Source organism: Augochlora pura, chromosome 4 (assembly GCF_028453695.1).
Source record: "Augochlora pura isolate Apur16 chromosome 4, APUR_v2.2.1, whole genome shotgun sequence".
NCBI classification, from domain to species: Eukaryota; Metazoa; Arthropoda; class Insecta; order Hymenoptera; family Halictidae; genus Augochlora; species Augochlora pura.
In genome coordinates this window covers 26,951,516-26,971,113 of record NC_135775.1, presented here as the reverse complement: position 1 = coordinate 26,971,113, position 19,598 = coordinate 26,951,516, and the positions used below count along the sequence as shown (strand labels likewise).

The 19,598-nt window shown below is 48.5% G+C and overlaps 7 protein-coding genes across 11 annotated transcripts; 5 read left to right on the top strand and 2 right to left on the bottom strand.

The window, feature by feature from the left end:
• Positions 1-542: 542 nt before the first annotated feature.
• On the top strand, positions 543-1,135 carry Cby (beta catenin antagonist chibby). Its single transcript, XM_078178086.1, has 3 exons — positions 543-726; positions 800-915; positions 1,001-1,135. The coding sequence occupies exons 1-3, from the start codon at positions 543-545 to the stop codon at positions 1,064-1,066; spliced, it is 366 nt and encodes a 121-aa protein (XP_078034212.1). The 3' UTR covers positions 1,067-1,135.
• Positions 1,096-3,724, bottom strand: LOC144468506 (cyclin-dependent kinase-like 4). Its single transcript, XM_078178045.1, has 5 exons — positions 3,180-3,724; positions 2,878-3,072; positions 2,522-2,813; positions 1,961-2,351; positions 1,096-1,865 (listed from the first exon to the last, which is right to left on the bottom strand). Exons 1-5 carry the CDS (start codon positions 3,345-3,347, stop codon positions 1,565-1,567), a joined length of 1,347 nt encoding a protein of 448 aa, XP_078034171.1. The 5' UTR covers positions 3,348-3,724; the 3' UTR covers positions 1,096-1,564.
• Positions 3,725-5,282: 1,558 nt separating this feature from the next.
• Positions 5,283-7,969, top strand: LOC144468518 (zinc finger CCHC domain-containing protein 24). Its single transcript, XM_078178071.1, has 4 exons — positions 5,283-6,093; positions 6,165-6,443; positions 7,032-7,196; positions 7,769-7,969. The coding sequence occupies exons 1-4, from the start codon at positions 5,881-5,883 to the stop codon at positions 7,880-7,882; spliced, it is 771 nt and encodes a 256-aa protein (XP_078034197.1). The 5' UTR covers positions 5,283-5,880; the 3' UTR covers positions 7,883-7,969.
• Positions 7,970-8,114: 145 nt separating this feature from the next.
• Garz (Sec7 domain-containing protein garz) lies at positions 8,115-15,340 on the bottom strand. 2 transcript variants are annotated; one of them, XR_013493812.1, is made up of 13 exons: positions 15,083-15,340; positions 14,642-14,840; positions 13,704-14,540; positions 13,236-13,627; positions 12,987-13,164; positions 12,803-12,918; positions 12,520-12,708; positions 12,099-12,434; positions 11,796-12,004; positions 11,473-11,718; positions 8,877-11,403; positions 8,556-8,740; positions 8,318-8,428 (listed from the first exon to the last, which is right to left on the bottom strand). XR_013493812.1 is itself a non-coding variant. In XM_078177971.1 (12 exons), the coding sequence occupies exons 1-12, from the start codon at positions 15,200-15,202 to the stop codon at positions 8,327-8,329; spliced, it is 5,451 nt and encodes a 1,816-aa protein (XP_078034097.1). In that variant the 5' UTR covers positions 15,203-15,340; the 3' UTR covers positions 8,115-8,326. The 2 variants fall into 2 exon arrangements, 1 of the variants encoding a protein (XP_078034097.1); XM_078177971.1 differs by lacking the exon at positions 8,556-8,740 and having other exon boundaries at positions 8,115-8,428.
• A 334-nt stretch (positions 15,341-15,674) lies between these two features.
• On the top strand, positions 15,675-17,056 carry LOC144468529 (uncharacterized). Of its 3 annotated transcripts, none has more exons than XM_078178090.1 (3): positions 15,675-16,076; positions 16,538-16,693; positions 16,776-17,056. In XM_078178090.1, the coding sequence occupies exons 2-3, from the start codon at positions 16,595-16,597 to the stop codon at positions 16,971-16,973; spliced, it is 297 nt and encodes a 98-aa protein (XP_078034216.1). In that variant the 5' UTR covers positions 15,675-16,076; positions 16,538-16,594; the 3' UTR covers positions 16,974-17,056. The 3 variants fall into 3 exon arrangements, with proteins under 3 accessions (XP_078034216.1, XP_078034215.1, XP_078034214.1); XM_078178089.1 differs by having other exon boundaries at positions 15,676-16,076; positions 16,572-16,693; XM_078178088.1 differs by having other exon boundaries at positions 15,678-16,076; positions 16,553-16,693.
• Positions 17,057-17,177: 121 nt separating this feature from the next.
• On the top strand, positions 17,178-18,715 carry Gxivspla2 (phospholipase A2 group XII). Of its 2 annotated transcripts, XM_078178076.1 has the most exons (4): positions 17,178-17,341; positions 17,436-17,650; positions 18,020-18,087; positions 18,150-18,715. In XM_078178076.1, coding segments are annotated over exons 1-4 (603 nt in total). In that variant the 5' UTR covers positions 17,178-17,339; the 3' UTR covers positions 18,468-18,715. The 2 variants fall into 2 exon arrangements, with proteins under 2 accessions (XP_078034202.1, XP_078034201.1); XM_078178075.1 differs by lacking the exon at positions 17,178-17,341 and having other exon boundaries at positions 17,351-17,650.
• Positions 18,716-18,840: 125 nt separating this feature from the next.
• Positions 18,841-19,598, top strand: LOC144468526 (uncharacterized). The gene is made up of 3 exons (XM_078178085.1): positions 18,841-19,012; positions 19,107-19,403; positions 19,486-19,598. The coding sequence occupies exons 1-3, from the start codon at positions 18,945-18,947 to the stop codon at positions 19,499-19,501; spliced, it is 381 nt and encodes a 126-aa protein (XP_078034211.1). The 5' UTR covers positions 18,841-18,944; the 3' UTR covers positions 19,502-19,598.

Below are 19,598 nucleotides of genomic sequence, written 5' to 3'. Positions count from 1 at the left end.
GATATAGTTTTGTGTGTCCAAACTGGTATAAGCTATACTTATCTGAATTATTTAAATGGAATGTGAACACACTATTGTATTAACTGCGACCAGATCACTGATAAGGACAAGAAGTAAGTATACAGATAATTATACAAACATCGCAGTTCGTATTGAAGCGAATTCAACACATGCGATAACATGCAATGAAAACGCATTTATACGTCGGTATATACATAATTGGCTACCAGTTTCAGCGTTTCGCCACAGGTTGACAGCGCCGCTTTATCGCTGGCATCGTTCATATTCTTGGGAAATTCCATGAACATAAAAGTACGTAGATATATGTACATACGCGTAAGTTGTGTACGTATGAATTATGAGTTGCATTATGTACGATATGTACGTATTCTAACCTGTTTCAAAAATGCGTGAAGCCTACTAATAGAAAGCAAAGATAATAAAAAACATTTCATTTTAGGTATGAGACTAGGAGACATGTGTGACTATATATCCGCATTTAAACGTTGAAACGTACATCAAATCCGTGATACGTAGCCATAATGCCATTATTTTCTAACAAGTTCTCTCCAAAACAGACGCCTGTTAGAAAAGCCGGTGTTTTCTTAGTAAATAAGGATTTAAGTACACAACGAATTGAAAAAGAACTCGGACCGAATGTAGGTCCTATACGTTTAAAGTTAGGAGATCAAGAAGCTATTTTTCAATCAGGTTTATGGATTCCAGGTACAACATCATAAAACAATATTGATGCAATAGTCTCTCAATTAAATGTTATTCAATGTATCTTGAATTTCAGAATCTGGTAAAATAGGAGGAACCTTTAAAGAAAATGAAAAGCTTAAAAATGAATTAAAACGATTAGAGGAAGAAAATGATTTACTGAAGTTAAAATTTGAAGTGCTTCTCGACATGGTTAGTATCTTTATATTCCTTTGAAGTATAAATGATTGTATTTTTAATCCAGTTAGTGCACTGTTATCATTTATATTAATTCCAGTTGACACAAACAACGGCAGAATTTAATCTGCAAAAAAATGAATTAGATAAATTGAAAAGAAATTAATCGGATCACAAAGATGTTTGACTTGTACATATCGTTTGATAACTTTAATATATAAATACGGCCAAAGGTAATATCTCTCGTTATTGTCAGCCCTACTTTACATTTTGTAGGTTCTTTTATTCTCTATTCTATACCTTACAATGTGTAAAACAAGGACAGCTGAGTGTGCAACAAGGATAACGATAGATTCGTTTGATGGCGCCATCCTTGGCAAAACGCTGAAACTGTTAGCCAAGTATTTGACTGCTAGTACCCTGCCTAACGTTTTTAAACGTCAGCATTTCAACGATCCTTTTAAAATTGAAACTTAGCCGAGTGTATATATATATATATCTATACGTACGTACTCACACATACACTCTCTTAAGATAAATTTATCGACAAATTTGAAATTTGTGATTCCTGTGCGAAAGGAATATCTACTACGAATTACGGCATAGTTCCAAAAAAAACTTGGACTGTATCCATCTGAAGGATAGTGATCTCTCGTTACATTTTCTAGCGATCCACGCTAGGTAAATCGATCCTCTTTCTTTTTGCTGCGGTTTTGACGGTGGCGTGATCTTTCGAAGCGAGGGAGGGCAGCGTGCAGCATTTGGATTCCGCAACGAGCAAACCTTTTTGTTGCAATCTCTTGATATAAGTCGTGTTTGGCGCGACAGAAACAGATCCAAAGTAACACACTTCCTTTGGCCGAGTGATGGACACTGGCGACGGTCTCTGCAATTCCTCGGGCTCCGTGGGCTCCCGTTCCGCTTTATCGTTGGTCAGCCCATCTTTGAATGAGGTCAAGTGCCATCTGAAAACAAGCAGAATGCAAGGATTGGCAAACAGAAGAGAAGCATGGAACGTGAATTGATTCCGTGGATAATCCTAGGTGCGAATAACGTATACCTGCCGGTGCTCAAGCGACAAACCCTGTTAGGTGACTCGCCCGAGAGAAGGCTCAGCCTTCTCTCCTCGATCCTCTTGGATATCAGAGAGTTCGTCAAGGTTTCCTTGGCCAGGCAAGCTTGCAGCTCGACGAGAAAATTGTCCGCGAAGTCGTCCTGCTGAAACAACGAGTGCAGCAGCAGGGTCGAACAGTTTGGCCGTATATCGGGATCCATGCAGAGACACTGGGCCAGAAAATCTACCGGTCCGGCCTCCCAGGTTGGGAACAGTTTGTGGATCGCCGTGGTTCCGGCCAGTGGAGGTCCGACGAGTTCGTCCGCGCTGGTGTGCCGCAACATCCTGCCGGGTACAGTGCGTCCCAGCAGCGTCACGTGTTTTCTGCACAATCCTCCTATACAAATAGAACCGTATACGATATGGTTGCAACATTGTAACAGCAATGGGAATACAGAGAACGGTGCAACGTAATCGTTCGCGTTGCTCGTTTCCTGAATAATTAATCGATTCGCGCGGGGTTTAAGAAATCGATTCGGACAATGTGTCGCGCGACGGTTCGCGTACCGAGCACTTTGGTGATGCGATAGAGCTGATCGACGTCGCTGTCCCCCGGAAACAGGGGACTTCCGGTGACCATCTCCGCATACAAGCAGCCAGTTGCCCAGATGTCCACAGGCTTCCCGTATCTTGGTTCGCCCAGCAAGAGTTCCGGCGATCGATACCACCTGGTCGCCACGTAGTCCGTGCAGGACTCGTTCGGTCCGTTTACGAGACGCGCGAACCCGAAGTCGCACAACTTGATCACCCCGTTCGGCGAGACGAGGATGTTCTCCGGCTTGATGTCGCGATGCATGATCTATGGAGAGGAACCAACGATCTATCGAACCTGGGCTTTCGAAACGGGCTCAACGTTCACTCACGTTATTGGCGTGGCAGAAATTCAAGCCCCGCAGGACTTGGAAGATGTGTCGTTTCGACGTTTCGAATCCCACACCGCCGCCGCGATGTTCCAGTTCGTCCAGCAGAGTGTGATCCAGATACTCGAACACGAGGTAGAAGCGTTTCCTCCGACGGAACACCTCGATCATGTTCACCAGATTCTCGTGGCGCAGTTTCTGTAAGATAAAACGTGCTCGTTATCGGTGACAAGGAATCGGGAGAGCCGATGCGGAGCCGGCGGCGAGCGTGTACCAAATGCCCGGGTTACATATCCCCGACGTACCTTCAACATCCGAATCTCACGGAAAGCCATCTTCCGCACCTGCAGGTCTTCCTCGGTCTCCAGGAACCTCTTGATTGCCACCAGCTGACCGGTCTCCCGGTGCTTGCACTTCATCACCACCCCGTAGCTACCTTCCCCGACGACTTCCATCATCTCGTACTTGTCCATTCTCTCGATTGCCTCTACGAGTTGTGCTCTTCCGGTCTTGCCCTTCGAGGCGCACGCTTTTCTTTACGGTGGTCGGCTTCTATTTCCGAGAAGTCGAGGAATTATTGAAACGCGCTACCGGTCTAAGGTCGAACAAGTTGATCGCGCGGAAGCTCGTCCATTGGTCGAGGAACACGCGACGAACGATCGAGGCTTCTTTCGTGGATATCCTCGTCTACCATCAGCGTCATCTTTCGCGAACGAATCCCGAGATCCGAGTTCGAATCCAAGATGAAAAAAGTGAATCCAGCAAAGACTTCGAATCGGGGACGAACAGGAAAGCGAGAATCGACGCGACCGTGCGCTAGCTCGAACCGCTGGCTGCTAAACTGCGCGTTTGTGAGCCTCGGGTCCGTAAGTCTTGAATCGACGAGCAACCATCCCCGCCCCGTGAAAGCAAGCAGTTGTCGTCGTCATCGTCGTAGTTATCGCAGTCGATTATCGATCAACCGGTAATTACGGCTGGGATTCCTGGGTGGTCGGCCATGCACGGCTCTACGGAGCACCGAGTATTTTAAAAGAGGGTCGCGGGGGCGCGACGACGTTCCTCGTGGCTGATCGGGTTCGAGGGTGACACGAGAAGTCACGGCCTACCGCGCTACACTCCCTTCCCCTAACCCCATCCCTATCCATGGAGAGTTTCGTTTCTCTCGGACATCGCGCGCGCGTTGCGTTCCATTCCATTCGTCGTCGTCGTGGCGAACGAGTTTGGGAACTACGTCGTCGAGAGGAAGCTTTGGCCTCGAGAATCGGAGCGCGTGTTCCACGGCTCGCCCCCGATCGGTCCCTTCCGAAAGGTGAGAGGGAACGAAATTACCGTGGCTGAACTTTACGTGCCGACCTCTTCTCGCAGAGGTGAAAGGTAGGTGCGCGTGGCTACCAGAATGCCCCCGAATGCCAGAAACTTTTCGAAGGTCTTCCCGTTAGAGGAGCGCCGAGAGCAAGGCTGATCGCGATGCCGAGGATCGCTCGAATGCCGGCCTTGTTCTCCGCCGACGAGGTGTACGGGAGCTCGGGGCTCGTCGCAGGGGGCGCGAGGAACACGCGGTCACGCGCCTATGCCTGCTCCTACTCGCGCGTGTATCGATTCGTTCGAAATTGTTTCTCGATCGGACATCGAATCCAATTCGACGAGGCAACGAACCGTGTCGGAATTAAGAGTCGAGAAACGACGTACGGTTCTCTTACGCCAAATTTATACAGCTACGGTGATCCGAAAACGCTTCGCAGACTTTTCGAGTGGAGGCATCCGCGATCCGAGACCGCGTTCAAGTCATCATTCGTACGTTAACGAATCGATTCGTCGAAAGTCCGGTGAATATCGCGCCCGATCGATATATACGAAGCAGTTATTTATAGGAAGGGTTCGTTGACAGTTTAGAAAATGGTGCAACAACAAGCATCGAAGACTGATCGATGAGAACGCCGCTCTCTACAAATTGACAACTTTGGATCGATGACGTTCGATTAATTCGGGTTTAGCTTAGAGCCACGCGCGACAAATAGAATCAGACTCGGTAGACCAGTCGCCCAACGTAGTTTATCGTCTTTCGTAGTTTGTTTCCGTCACGGCCTGCTCGACAGGATCACGAGACAGGAATTTCGGATACTCGAGAAGAAACAACTATCGGTCGGCGCGCAATCGCTGCTGCAACCGGTAGGGAAGTATCGGGAATCGTAGGAACGCGGTGGTCGATTCGAACGGGTTGGAGACGGCTGATCCGCGGTAGTAAGAAGGCTGCAGTCGCGCCGCGCCGCTCCGCGGCCAGCAAGCACTGAAATAGCCGCAAGCCGCAGCAACACATGGCGGGGGTCTTTAACGCTGCCTAAGATTCGTCTGTATGCGTTTTTACGTGTCCCCGCGCCTCGTCGCGATGGGTCGGGCCGGGCCGGGCCGGGCCGAACCGTACCGACACTGTACAGATCACGATCGAAGCCAGTCCCTCCCAGAGAACGCATCCGTCGGGATCCGGGAAACGCGTTCGTTCCTAGGCGACTCCTGGTTCGTCGCGCCTGTTCGACCGACACTGCTCATCCGGATCGAGCGCGGAGGGTGGGTGGGACCGTTTGTCGCGAACGTCGCAATGATCGAAACGATCGGAACGTACGCGCCGCCCCGACTCGGCTGATCTCTCGACGCTGGTGCGCGCGCGAAGCAGTTGGTCGTAGCCGAGAAGTCCGCCGGGAATTGGACGGTCCCGCGAAGTTAGCAAACTCTTGCTCGCGAAACGGGCTCGCTTCGTCATCGCCGAGGAATGGTGTCTTCTCCGCGGCCGTCCGCGACGCGCTGCTACTAGTCGACCGTCTCTCGACTCCGAGGATCGCACGGTAGAAGCGAAGCAGTCCGAACCGACGCGACCCGCCGGAAGGTGCTGTCCGCGAGCGATCGTCGGCCCCGAGGGTGCGCGGATGTTTCGCAGGGAGAGCCGCAAAAGGGATGAGTCGACGTCGCGATCGGTGAGAGTGATCGAGAGCCGTCCGCTCCGAGAATCCAATGATAGCCCGCGAACCTAAAGGTATGGCTGCCTGTCATCCGAGGCCGGTGGTCCAGCATCTGCGGCTGCAGGAGCCGGCTCAGATCAACGTCGGTGTCGGCCTCGGCTGCCAGGGCCAGAAGCCGCTTCAGCAGCCTCACTACTCGCCCCACCTGCTCAACTGGGTCTACCTGGCGATCACCGATCAGAATCGCGCTCAGCCTCCGGATCAGGTACAATTGCGCCACGCGCGATTCGCTCGAGGATCCGCTGACGAGTCACGAGCCAACCGTTGTGTCTTTAGGGCAAGCTGCTGCCGACGATCTGGAGCGGATTCCCGACGGCGCCGTCGCAGCCCTATCTGCACCGAGCCGTGGTTGGCGCTGCCCCCGGCCCGGGAACTAGGGCCCGGTCGAGCCCTTGCGCTGCCCTAGGAGGCAACCTGGCGGACAGCATCGGCGACCTTGCGGACCACTTTACGGAGCTGGGTCTGCTCGACAGGAAGCCGACCAAGAGACCACCGCCCAGCTATCTGTGCCACTTGTGCTTCAAAAAGGGCCACTACATCAAAGACTGTCCTGAGGTGTCTATTTCCGCGTTGCGAGAGAGCAACGAGAGGGCGCCGCGCCGCGCGTCGTTTTACCAGAGCTTCGCAAGATTTTGCGGCGCTCTAAAACGACCCGCGTCGCTCGATGCAACACCGCGATACGATGTCCAATTAAACGCTAATTGACACAACAAACAGTATCTCTGGCGAGCATGACGTCACGCTGTAGTCATCGGCCCGCACACGGTCGACGAGTTTGGCCCCGTTAACGCGGCGTGCAGGCGCTTCGCTTTTCAGGAACCGGGGACATTCCTTTGGGATATTCGAGCATCCGTGCGCGCAGCGAGCTTCCTTCGAAATGTATTTAGATCGCGAGCACGAACGCGAGCGGGCCAGCACTCGCGGAGGCAGTCGCCTCTGTTTATAGTTTCGTCGAGTATGCTAGCTCGCTGCGGCGCAGTTGCCTTCCCGGTACTCTCCTTTCGGAGGAAAACATTCGGGAATAATTCTGTAATCGCGGACCTTTTCCCTTTCCACACCGTGGACCCGACTGGCGAGTGCCGATGACTAACGCGTTAATTAAAACGTTCCGCCGTTCGTAACCACTGTGCGGCCCGATTGCAGGCGCGGCCGAAGGGCGAGGGTCTCACGCCGTACCAGGGCAACAACAGATGCTTCGGCGAGTACAAGTGTCCCAAGTGCAAGCGCAAATGGATGTCGGGCAACAGCTGGGCAAATATGGGCCAAGAGTGCATGAAGTGCCGCATAAACGTCTATCCGCACAAGCAGGTGACTACGATGCTGCTATGCTCCCTTGCCCCATCGGACTTGCTTTTATGTAACGCGTACGATAGTTATCACCTGTTGCACGCTCTCTTTCTCCCTCTCTCTCTCTCTCTCTCCCGCTCGCGCCCCGGAGAGCGTCCAAAGAGATCTGTTCTCGGCGGACCGGCGCAACCTTTTCGTCGAGCAAACTAAAACTGCGTCGAAATTTAGCGGGAACGGGCGAAAGCTAATTATAGTCTTGTAATCGCGCTCCGCTCGATCGTCTGGCGCTGTGCGCAGAATATCGTTTCGTTTTACGCAGAAACTCCGACCGTTTCGCTCGGCCCGGTCGAATGCGAAACCTTCTTCCATCCGACGCTAACCGACGCGATCCGAATCGAGGTATTTTTAGGTGCGCGCCGAATAAAATTTTTCAAAGGAAAATATAAATATCGTTGGCCACGAGTCTCGTAGAAACGCGGAGAGACGCGGAGTTCCTAGCGCCCTCGGTTTCGCGTTTTTGTCCGTGTTACGCAACGACCGCGATTGCCCGATCGTGTCCAACCGATTGATGCTCGTCGACGCCGTGATTTCAGAGGCCTCTGGAGAAACCGGACGGGCTGGATGTGTCGGATCAGAGCAAGTCTCACCCGCAACACCTTTGCGAGATGTGCAAGACGCTGGGCTACTATTGCCGAAGACCACAGTAAGCGACTGGCTGGAGTCTGCCTGCCGCGATCGCGTTGCTCTGTGATAATACGAAGATACGCTCGTAAAAAATCTATTTTTCTACGAGACCGAAACTACATCCCCCCCCCCCCCCCCCCCCCTCTGCCACAGCTTTCCGGACTCTCGACGCACTCCATGAGTCTACAGTTTGCAGAGTCGTTGCACCGGGAATACAGGAATCCGGGAAACCGGAATACGATATAAACAGGGACACGATGTCAATTACATCGTTGACGTGTTATTATTGATACACCGCGCCGCGCAAATATACGCGAATCAAAGGTCTGTGTGTCACTGTCGTTTCCATTCCATTGTTCGCTGTTCTCGCTTTCCTCTCTTCCTTTTCGCGGGACCAAAGCTGTATGTGTCTCGTGCTTCATAGAAATATTTTATATCATACAATATACAGAACGAATGTACAGTGGTCAAGGATTGGTCACGGCGAATAGTCGATCCGCAGCGGGATCCTCGCTAAAATACGCCGCAGAATTAAACATCGTCGCCGTCGAAGAGCTTATAGCTGTCGTCTGGAAAGAAAATATTCCGGTTAATTCGACTCGTGATTCCTTCGCGCCAATTCCTTTTTTGGAATTGCTTTGGTCGCTTTCTTCGGCTACAGCTACTCTACGGTACGAGGTATACGGTATACTAAACGATTCAAAGGAAAAACAGATTTAATCCAGGCTAACGAACAATGTAGCCCGAGGGAGGGTGGGACACGCGTCGGATCGACTCTTCAGCTCCGGCGAGCGCGCCCGAATTCGGAGACCTCGGATACAAGAAATCTCCGCGAGCGTTTCTCGCGCCGATCTCCTCTTCGTCGTTTACTCGGCTGCGGGCTGAAAGAGGTCGAGCAACGGTTAGAACAAAAACGAGCGTGCGCGAACGCGACGGAACGAAAGATCTAGAAATGAAAATAGATATAGGAGGGAGGCGATCCACGAGCTCCTGCTAAAATGCAAGACATTGATTCACCTCGGACGAGTTCGCACGATGCGAAGAGTTCACCGTTCCAACATGTTGCTGTTCCTGCTTATAGAGTAAATGCTGTACAGAAGAGTGTTGGCTAGGCGAGGACTGTTGCTGTTGGTTTTCCCGGCGATCCTCGTATTCGGCCGCGACAACGTGCTCCTGCTCGTTCTCGATCTTTAGTATTCGCTGGAGGTACACCTCGTCGGCGTTGCTCGTGTGCTCGCCAACGATCGTCGACCCACAGACGGATTGACAGACGTCGAATACCTGTTGCGCGGCCGGCTGTACGGCCACGGGCCTCGAAACGCTCGGTGGCTGTTGATTCACCAGTGTGATCACCTGTTGCGGTTCTTTGTAGTCGAACAGCGGAACCGTCACAGAAATGGTGTTCACGTTCGCGATCGCGGTCGCGTTCGCGTCCGTCGGAGCGACTTCTGCATTCGCGTTCTGCTGCGTCGACTGCGCGTTCAGCGGCTCGGAGACGGCGTTGTCCGGTTGCGGCGCTATCGAGCCCGAAAACGATGGTTGCTGTTGCTCCACCAAGCTGATCACGTGCGGGATCTGCTGCGTTTGCGACGGCGGCGGCGGCTCTGGGAAAAGTACATTCTTTAGATCGGGCAGGAACACGTCGATGGTTCTCCAAGTGGGCGCCCACAGATTCGAGTTGGGCACGAGAACGTTGGTGGAAGACATCACGAGCAGCATGTTCTTCAGCGACTCCGGTATGGCTTCGAAAAGAAGTTCGCTGTTGTCCGCGTGCATGTAGGCGCGCAGCAGATCCAGAACGGTCAACCATAGAGGTAGAAATCCGGAAAGAGTTAGCAGAGGGTTCAAATGATGTAGAAAGACCTTTGACAGCAACTGAGCCGCCCTGACTCGCGTTTCTTCGACTCCGACCGGATCGTTCGACGCGATCGGTCCCAGGAGTTGGGCGAGCAAAGGGAAGAGCACCTGTTCCAGACACTGAGACCATTCGATCGCCGACAATTGACCCAAGTCGTGAGCAAGCAGCGTGCTCTGCAGATAAGTGATGGCCGCCGTGCGTACCGGTCGTCGCGAGTCGCAACACAACCTCGCGATACCCTGCAACAGAGGCCTCCAGACCTGCGGCCACAGCGATACCGTTTGCTCGGCGTTCCCCTCTTCTGCCCACCATCTAAACACCTGAGCGGTGCGAGTGTGTAGCGTGTGCATCAGCTCCAACAGTTGAATGGGACTGTGCTGGTAGCCGGCCGGTTCCTCCGTCGTCGCGTGAACTCTGCTTCTCTTGCCCGTGCATTGCAGAACTGCCTCGGCGAAGGTCCTCACGCAGCGGATGCATAGTTCAAAGTTGAACGGAGTGACGTGCGCCACGTCTCTGACTAGAAACGTTAAGCTGTCGCAGCACTTGATCAGAGCGGCCGGATCGTGCTGTTGCAGGTCGCGATCGAGAACGATCGTGTCGGCCGCAACTGGCAGAGGCGCTTCCGTCCCTGTCGGCGACATCAACATCCATTCCGGCACGGGACTGATGGGCCTCGGGTCCAACACCGACGTTCTAGAATTCGTTGCTTCGTCCAACACTGGATTCGACTGCTTCGGTGACAGTGCACCAGCGCCAGCGCATTCCAGTAGACTAAACACCACCTTCCAGTCTTCCGTGCTGTGAATATTGGCAGCACCGATTTTCAGCAGCTCGTACAAACCGTAGGCGATTTGTCGAGCGAGAGGTGCCGCGGTCGCCGAAGGCAAATGAGTCAATGGCAACAGAGGGGGCAACACGGCCCATGCGCATTCTTCTCCTCGCAGCAATCTGATGGCCAATCTCAGCATTCCCACCGCTACCCTCTCCAAGAGGTACGGATGATTCTCCCTCGCGGCTGTTGTCAGCAGACTGTCCAAGTGAGCTTTCACCATCGGCCAAATGCACGTGACCCTGTCGCGATTCTGAATGGTTACCTCCAACAGAAGCTCCAGCAAAAACACAGACACGTCTTCGTCTTGATGATTGGTGAAGACCAGAGCACCGACGAGAGACCGAAGCGATTCGACCTCCAAGAACTTGCTGTCCTCGATGATCTGTTCGAGATAGCAGCTGGCCACGAATTCGGTCGCCTTCTTCCTTGCGCTCGCTTCAGCCGGCTGAGATATGCGCGAGGTGTCTTGAGCTATGTACGAGTACAAACTGGAAAATATTCCTTGATCGGTGGGCGGTGTTTTGGGCGTCACTGATTCACGAAGCAGAGATATCTTTCCGGATGGATCGATGAAGTCTTCTCCTTCGGTGAGGCCTTTTGGTAGCAATCTTGCTTTGTACAACGACTGCAGACAGTCGACGATGTTCTTCCACGAGGCTCTCATCGCGTCCCCGTCCATGTGAATAATCTTGAAGAGGGCTCTCACGGCTAGCTGGCATCTGCCACTTCTGCCAAGATACAACACCATCTGATCGGGATCGCCACCGGTCGCCAAACCCGTGAACTTGCACAAACTGACCACGAGCGTGTCGAAATCGTTGTTCATGCTGTAATGAGCGCTTATCGAGGCACACCTGAAAGTGAAAAGCTATTATCGTTTTCGTTCGATCGTTCGACATCGAACTTGCAGTGGTCTAACGAACCGGAGAAACATGTCGGCAACTCGCCGCTGCAACGACTTGTCGGGTGCTTTGTCGTACGCACGGCAAAGCGCGCTAATTATCGAAGCCCAAGCCTGTTCGGCTAGTTCCTTGTCCACAAATTCGTCAGTGTTTCCAACCTTCAGGTAGATGCTTTCGGGCCCGGCGCCTCTACGCAACAGTACTTTCCACAAATAATTGGATTTCACCAATCCTGTCTGTTCCGCTGGCATTACGATCTCCTCGCCCCTAATAACGTTGGATCGTTAGACAGGATATTAAGCTATTCGCGTGACGCGTGCAAGGAAGCGCGAAAGGATTCTTACTTGATGGAACAATAAATTTCATCGAGCATATCTTGATCAAAATCGGATCCACCGTTGACCTTTTTCAGATTCCTTTTAAACTCGTCGGCAGTCATCGGATTGTTCTGCCGTTTCACGTTGTAATTGTGTTGATCAACGTTCAACATGATCACAGCGTATGCCAAGGTAAACGCGGCATCCGCCGACTCGAACGGCTTACCATTGCTATCCTAGGGAAACAGAGGCAACGATTCTTTGTGCGTGCACTGGTTGTGTCATCGTCGACGATATAAATATTTCGCTAAAATCGAACAGCAAACTCACGTGCCAATGTTCCGCAAACTTCTCGAGCAACAAAGAGATGAGTGGCGCTTCGCCAGGAAGTCGGAAAGATTCCAAATAAAGACGCAGGGCTTGATCGACACGCGTGTTCCTCAAATCAAAGCTATGAACGAAACAATTTAAAACATTTTTATTCTCCTTCTTGCTGATATATTCTCCGATAGCTTTTTTATCCAGACTAGGATTCTCCTTCAGAAATTTCGCAACTTTCTCTGGATCGGGATTACCAGGGCTTCCACCCAACAGACCGTGTTCCGTCAGCTTAGCGATACCTTCCCGTGGGTTCTCGTTAAATTTTTCCGTTCCCACCACCAACCACTGTAATCGAAAAAAATCGCTAAACGATCGAACTTGATCTATTTAGAGCGATACGATGCCGACGACGACAACAACGAAAACCTACCATCTTGTTAGCTTTTATGGCGAGCAATTCTTCTCGCGTCGGCAAATTCGGTGAAGCTTTGTGTCGCGAAGGTTTGCACAATTCTTTGTATCCTTTACATCTGGCTTCCATGCCAGTTACCAGCATAATTATAGCGTCCAACGAGGTGAACTGCATACTGTACATAGTGCCCATGAACGCGGAAGCATTCTAACATTGAATCAAAAAATCAAAAGAAATTGAATGCATAGAAAGCTTCCTCACCGAATAGATTATCCTGTTACGCAATAAAAAATATATATACCTTCGATAGAAGCTTCATCAATTCATCGTACAAGTTGGTCGAGTACAAGCCGCAGTCATAGTTCAGATATAGTTCTGCAGGTAAACCCGGTATCCTCCACAGCCTCACGATTGCATCTGAAACAAACGAAAGCAACGATTGCATCAGAAAACGTTCAGTTGCTTCCGTCGCGGTTAATTCGTACCAAGCGCCAATTCTCGTTGATCGTACAATATCTTGTTCGAGTCCGAGTACACAATTTCCATTAATTTCGTTATGTAATGCTCCATTTGGAATTTTAAGTGTTCCCTCTGCGATTCGAACAATAGAAAGGACACTTGCAAGTCGGCGGCGAGGATCGACAGTCGATCTGTGCCGAGAAGCTAGCGAATTCGAACGATTAAATTGCTGGATCGGTTTCGTTCAACCATATTAATGCATGTTTCCGCCTTACCAAAATCAAGTTCTTGCAAAGATCGTCTTTCACGAGGGCAAGCAACGATGGAAAATTGGTGAGAGCATCGGCAGAAATCTCCAGTGCCACTTGTAACAGGCTGAGACCAAGATGGGTCATTACTCCGTTGTTCTGTTTGTCGTGAGGGTTACAGAGGGACACAAGAAACCGAAACAATTCACGAATGCATAGAGCACCGTACGGTACCAATTGTTGAAGCGGCATGAAACGAACTCCTTGAGCGTTAATGTACTCTTCGATTTGTTCGGGTTCTTTACTTTTCAAAACTTTGTATCCGTTGTTGGTGTTTTCGTCCAACGACAAGTCCTCCACACTTCCTGTCGGCGACTGTATCAACTCCGGGCTCTTTTCGTCCTCCATCGATTGGTTCTCTGTTAAAATAACACGTACCAGTCATTGTTAGCAAGTCCGAAACCAAAAAGAGGCGCAATTGATCATTTTAATTACCTTGACTCTCTTGTTTAACCACAGACGTTTCTTTCGTTTGACTTTGCTCCTCCTTCTCATCTTTTTCCACATTTTTGCACTCTTCCCGATGCAGTTGTTCCTTCTCCTGTGAATCATTTGTACTTTGTACAGCACTATCACCGTTATCCTTACATTGCGAATCATCTTTTGCATTCATTTCTTTTCCCTTCGCTTCCGAATCATCTTGCTGTTTCGAAATTTCATTCTTTCCGTCTGATTCTTTTTTACCATTGTCCTTGTTCTCGTCCTCAGGGTTCTCTGTGGTCCCTTGATCCATGGATCCTTGCATATCTACAATATTTCCTCCAGAAGTCACAGGCGACGTCGGTAGATGACTCGGTTTTACCCTATCGACGGTGTTCAAAAGCTGAGCTTCGCTGTCGTCCGTGTCCTCTGGATTCGGTTTTGATTTCTGCTTAAAATGATTCTTGTTTTTTCTATTTTTGCTACGAGTATTTTCCATGCTGTCGGTTCTCATCTTCTTCATGTTCAATAACGCCCTCGTGTCGTCTGCAAACTGCGGTAAACGAATGAAAAGATGCTGCACCATGTCTCTCAGACAATGTTCTGCCGTTTTCCTCAACAATTCGCTGAGATGCGACCCGAAACATATCCTGAAACAACTGAGCATGATTTCGCAAAGGCTCTCGTTCGACAGATAATCTCCTGCCGGCGACAAAGTGAGAGCTCTTAGAACCTGAAGTATTCTCATTAGAACAACTCCATCGCCAGATGCATCGGTCCCCACAAATCTTGCGTGCGTTACTGCGTCCGCGACAGCTTCGACGCATTGGGCTACCGCGATACAATCGGGATCTGTGACAAATTATTATTATTGTTATTATTATTATTGCTCAGAATGCGTTGCCGAATCACAATTTTTGCAACCTATAGCAAACGAGTGAAATAAGACGTACCGATCAAACCGTAAGATATCATTTTATTAACAGCAGACAATGCAAGACTCGTAACAGGTCCCGTTGTTTCTTCCGATCTTATGATTTCTAGAAACGGAGCTAGAAACACTCCAGGCTCCAATTGAGATAAATCTTTCGTTTCGTTCAGAACGTCCTTTAAGTTGGACAAGCCTTTCATGAGAACGTCCTGGTCTTCATCCTAAGAAACAATCGTACAAATTTAGGACACGCGTCATTGTAAAACGGAGCATGTTCACGTTCGGGTGTTACCATACTGACTTTTACAAGTTATTCGATTTAACAATCATAAAAATAAACACACGTGACCATGGCTGTTCGCTAAGCCTACGTATTACTACACCTGTGTGTGTATTCTCTCGTTCATTGTCGAAAAAACGAAAGATTTCGATCTACAGACGGAAGCAGTTGACATGTTCTAACCTGATGAGAATGCGAAGACCATCGGGTGCCCCGTCTCATAGACGTCATAAGAAGACAGACCTCGCTCTCGACGACATAGAGACCACCTCCTGGACAGGCCATTCTCGCGATCCTGCTCATCGTCCTTTAGTTTTGATTTCTTACACCATTTTTATCCCGAGGAAACCTTACAACAATTCGATAATTCGTAACGTCAAGTGTCAAAAGAACACTTCCAACTTCCAACCCAACTTCCAACACGATAGACATCGACTGGTTAATCAGGAAAGAAGTTCGACCACTGACGGCGCTTCGGCCGTCACTGCTTCGCCATCTGTCAAGCGAGTTGCAAATCTAGATCTCAAACTGTTAGCCAAATTACCGTCAGTCGATTTAAGCTAACAGTTTGAGAGTTTTCCCACTGGACCAAGCGGCGCTCATAATCATAACTGGGTTACCCATGCATGCATAAATATTTATGTAAAGAAGAAATAAAAGATACATAGAAACCATTATATGGGACATCTGTCGTTTTTTGCTTAGTTTGATACGTAATCGTCTTTGTGGTGCTTGTAATTATTCTTTTTTATTTGTCACCTAGTGAAATGAAACATGCAATAATTCCCTAGCCGTATGTGGTGCTTCAACCCATTATTAATCAAACTGCTATATTAAAGAACTGCTACACAACTGTAAACTTAAATACGTGGCCGCTAAGAACCAACATTTCAATTTTAGATAAAGTTTGCTTTTTAATCGATTATATTATCAACGCCTACACATACCATTCGCTAGAACGATAGTATGTATCAAGTGTATGTACGCGTATGTACTTGAAATTGGAATCCTACTCCGGGTCTGTCCGAGTCTGATTCATTCTTATCGAGTTCATCGTGCAGATTGAATATTTTTTCTTTTACTTGTACTTGTACGAGTTATTACACTCTGCATACGACTGTTGATTCTGGCCGAAAGTCTTCAGCGCACTAAACATTCCTAAATACTTCTAACAAACGTATGTACTATAAACTGAATTTTGTAAATAAATTTTCATAAGCATAAAATTTCTGTTTGCAGACACAATTGTCGCACAAAAAATTTAATAATTCAAATACGGTAAACGCATTACACTTGCCAAAAATTCGTATTCGAACGTCACGCGTTTAACACTTGTTTCGCGTCGCACTTTGAATCTTTTGTTCGAACGTTAACCTAAAACGGATAAATTGACGCGGTGAATTTGTTATTGTCAATAATGTCTTTTATGTCAATTGCATCTATCAAGCGGTATCTTAAACTGAAAATGTATAAAATATCGCCGAGATTGTTCAGCGGTATGGCAAACATAATTTTTGTAACAAATCCGGATTACGGCGGATGGAAGAACGATTGCAAGACGAACGATACAAATCTCTTAAGTTTTAAACGATCTAAAAATCTCCTGCTCACCATGCAGAAGTTGCGTTATTTTTGCAGTAATAATTTGTTTAGATAAACGGTCTGGGTTCAGTTTCCAGTACCAGAGAAGCAGACATGAAGGTTACCGAGGAAGAAGTTAAGCAGATGATTGCATCCGACAAAGTGGTGATATTTTCCAAGACAAGATGCCCTTACTGCAAAATGGCCAAACAGGTACTACTGATTTACTTCTTCAACTATTTCTTGTTGGCATTCAATGTATTCGATACCGATACTTTCGATAACGTTTTTGTAGGTGTTCGATAAATTGAACGAAAAATATACTGTGATCGAGTTGGATGAAAGAGACGACGGAGACGACATTCAAGACGTGTTAGGTGAAATGACCTCTGCTAGAACTGTTCCTAGGGTGTTCGTTAAGGGAGTATGCTTGGGAGGTGGCACAGATGTACAGACACTGTACAACAGTGGAAAACTCAAAGAGAAATTGTAACGGGCGCAATCTTTATTTATGCTGCCATAATTATTTTCGCGTTGATCCATCTAATGTAATAAACACTGTTATTTGACGGAAAATTGGAAATGTTGTAATTTTTTGTAATTAGCGCAGAACAGTAATAAATCATCCAATCAATTTTCAAATCTGAAATCCCTGAATGTACGCGACACTTTTAATTTGCATGGCTTTTTTCCAATAGTTTTGAGCCACGTAAAACGACGAAGCAGCAAATAAGGCGAGAGCAATATTATAGTCACGGTAATGATATGTACATACATATGTTGTATACCGCATGACGAAAGCGTATCACGAAAAACTACTAAGTCGTTTGCCACCACGTGTCCACGATCCTGAACACCTATGTGAGTCGATTCAACTAAAAATATCCACGAACCGGTGGAGCAGTGTGTCGGTAGTGTCTGAAGAACCCGTAACAATGGATTTTTCGCAATACAGGAAAATCCTGGTCTACGTGTTGACTTTTATGGCGTACGCTTGGTCCGGTTATGGTACTGGTTTGTTATCGAACCTAAGGGACGCTGTATTAACCGCGGAATCGGTCTTCGAAAATCTTTTCGAGAATGCGATTACCGTGGCGAGAAAGATCAAGGACATACACGAAGTGTTTGATGCTGCTGTCGAAGAAAACTGCGTTTTTCAATGTCCAGCAGGTGCGTAATTAACCTATCGTAAACGGTATAATTAACCTGGCCTCACAATTTAAACCTACTCCACACTCCGCCCTGGGTCGGGCTACCATTGGTCGCATCAGCCGATATATCGCGCCGAATGACAAGTTCTCTAAGTATAATACATGCATGTGTATGCAACATAAACGTAAACACGAACAAGTTTGACACGATGCGGAGCTACATCGTGCAATGTTACGATACCAAAAGAAAGAGGATCTGTAGAGGTTTTTAAAAGGAGGGGTTTCATTTAGGTTTAGAGAGTTTCGAAAACACGGGACGCGCGTTCGAATTTCATTGGTCGGTTATTTTTGATTTGGAGTGGCGGGAACATTTGATGTATGATTTCAGGCATTGCACCGAAACCGGATTGGAATCATAAACCACAGAGCAACGGCTGCGGATCTTTAGGAATCGAGGTAAAATCAAACAGACTTTGGCTTCGTTCTATTCTCTATAGACATAATTGAAACGATCGTAGATAAGCCAAGAGTACTTGCCCCTGGCGGAGATGACGAAATGTTGCGATGCTCACGATATTTGCTACGACACCTGCAACATGGACAAGGAGAAGTGCGATCTGGAATTCAAAAGATGCTTGTACAAATATTGCGAGGGCTATCAAACAACGACGGTGACGAACACGTGCAAGGCGGCCGCGAAAATGCTTTTCACAGGGACTACAGCCCTGGGCTGCAAGAGTTACATGGACGCGCAGAAACAAGCCTGCTATTGCGGTGATAAATGGGGCAAGACCAAGAAACCCAAAAGAGCCGCCCAGGCTGGCGGAGAATTGTAGAATCTTGGACGAGAAGAAGAAGCTGCTCTCGTTTCTCATTTTTCCGTTCGATGAACGGTTAATCGAATAATCATTAACTCCTTAGCGCCCCGCTAGCGCTTCCAGCGAAGCTCTCTTTTTCTTCCGAGGAAGAAACGTTTTAAATTTCAAGAAACTAGCATTATCATCGATTCGATAATTCGCACGAAGAAGGGTACGATATACGAGTATGTTTTATATGCAATAAATAAAGATCGTAATGCGTAAAAGTTGTTCGGTATTTTTCTCTCCGACACCTTGAACGCGCGGGTTCTGTGTTCACCGTAGATGCGCGCTTCCTCTTTTGTTTCTGTCCGGAAAACAAGGGAACGCAGTTTCCGTCGTTGGCATCTCGATCAGGACTTTCTCCGGACGGTTTTTCCGGTAGAAAAGTAGGCAGATGTGAAATTTACAAGTAATACCACGATCTAGAAACGCATCGATCAGGGTTGCGATAAAATGGGAAACTCGGGGTCGAGGCAACCGTCCAAGGTGCGGAAAGACCGAAAAAAGGACGAGGTCGACGGGTAAGAAAATTTCAAGCTCGCCTTGGACCGAGTCGGATCCGAATTGTCGAAACAATAATTTCACTTAAAAGTTACATTTCTTAATTTTGGGTAGCGTAGATGACCGCCCCGAAAAGAATGGAAAGAGGACTGTTAAACCTTGCAGGACGAGACACAGGCCTCGGAAAGAGAACCGGAACGAGAACGTCACGTATCGGGGAACGAATCCCTTCATCATTTTCTTCTTACGGTTGCGCAGCAAAAAGCCGAAGGAACATGTAACCGTGATCGCGCGTGCGGCTGGCAAATTATGGACGCAAATGACTCCGGAGCAGAGAAAGAAATACATAGATCTGGCGAATGCCGAGAAGAAGAGGCGAGAAGGAAGGAGAAGAAAGATAAGAAAGTCAAGGTGATTAATAGTCCTTCGGAGGGGGGACTGGCTCTCACTGTCCTCGACTTTCGTCACGTAATACTTCTTCTTTTCGTTTCAGAAGAAGGAGAAGATAACGCGGCGATAGGGGACGCGACAAGGAAGTGTATTGAAAATTTGTAAGAGTGCAAACGTATCGGACCATCCAGAGCTAGTTATTTAGCAAAATCTCGC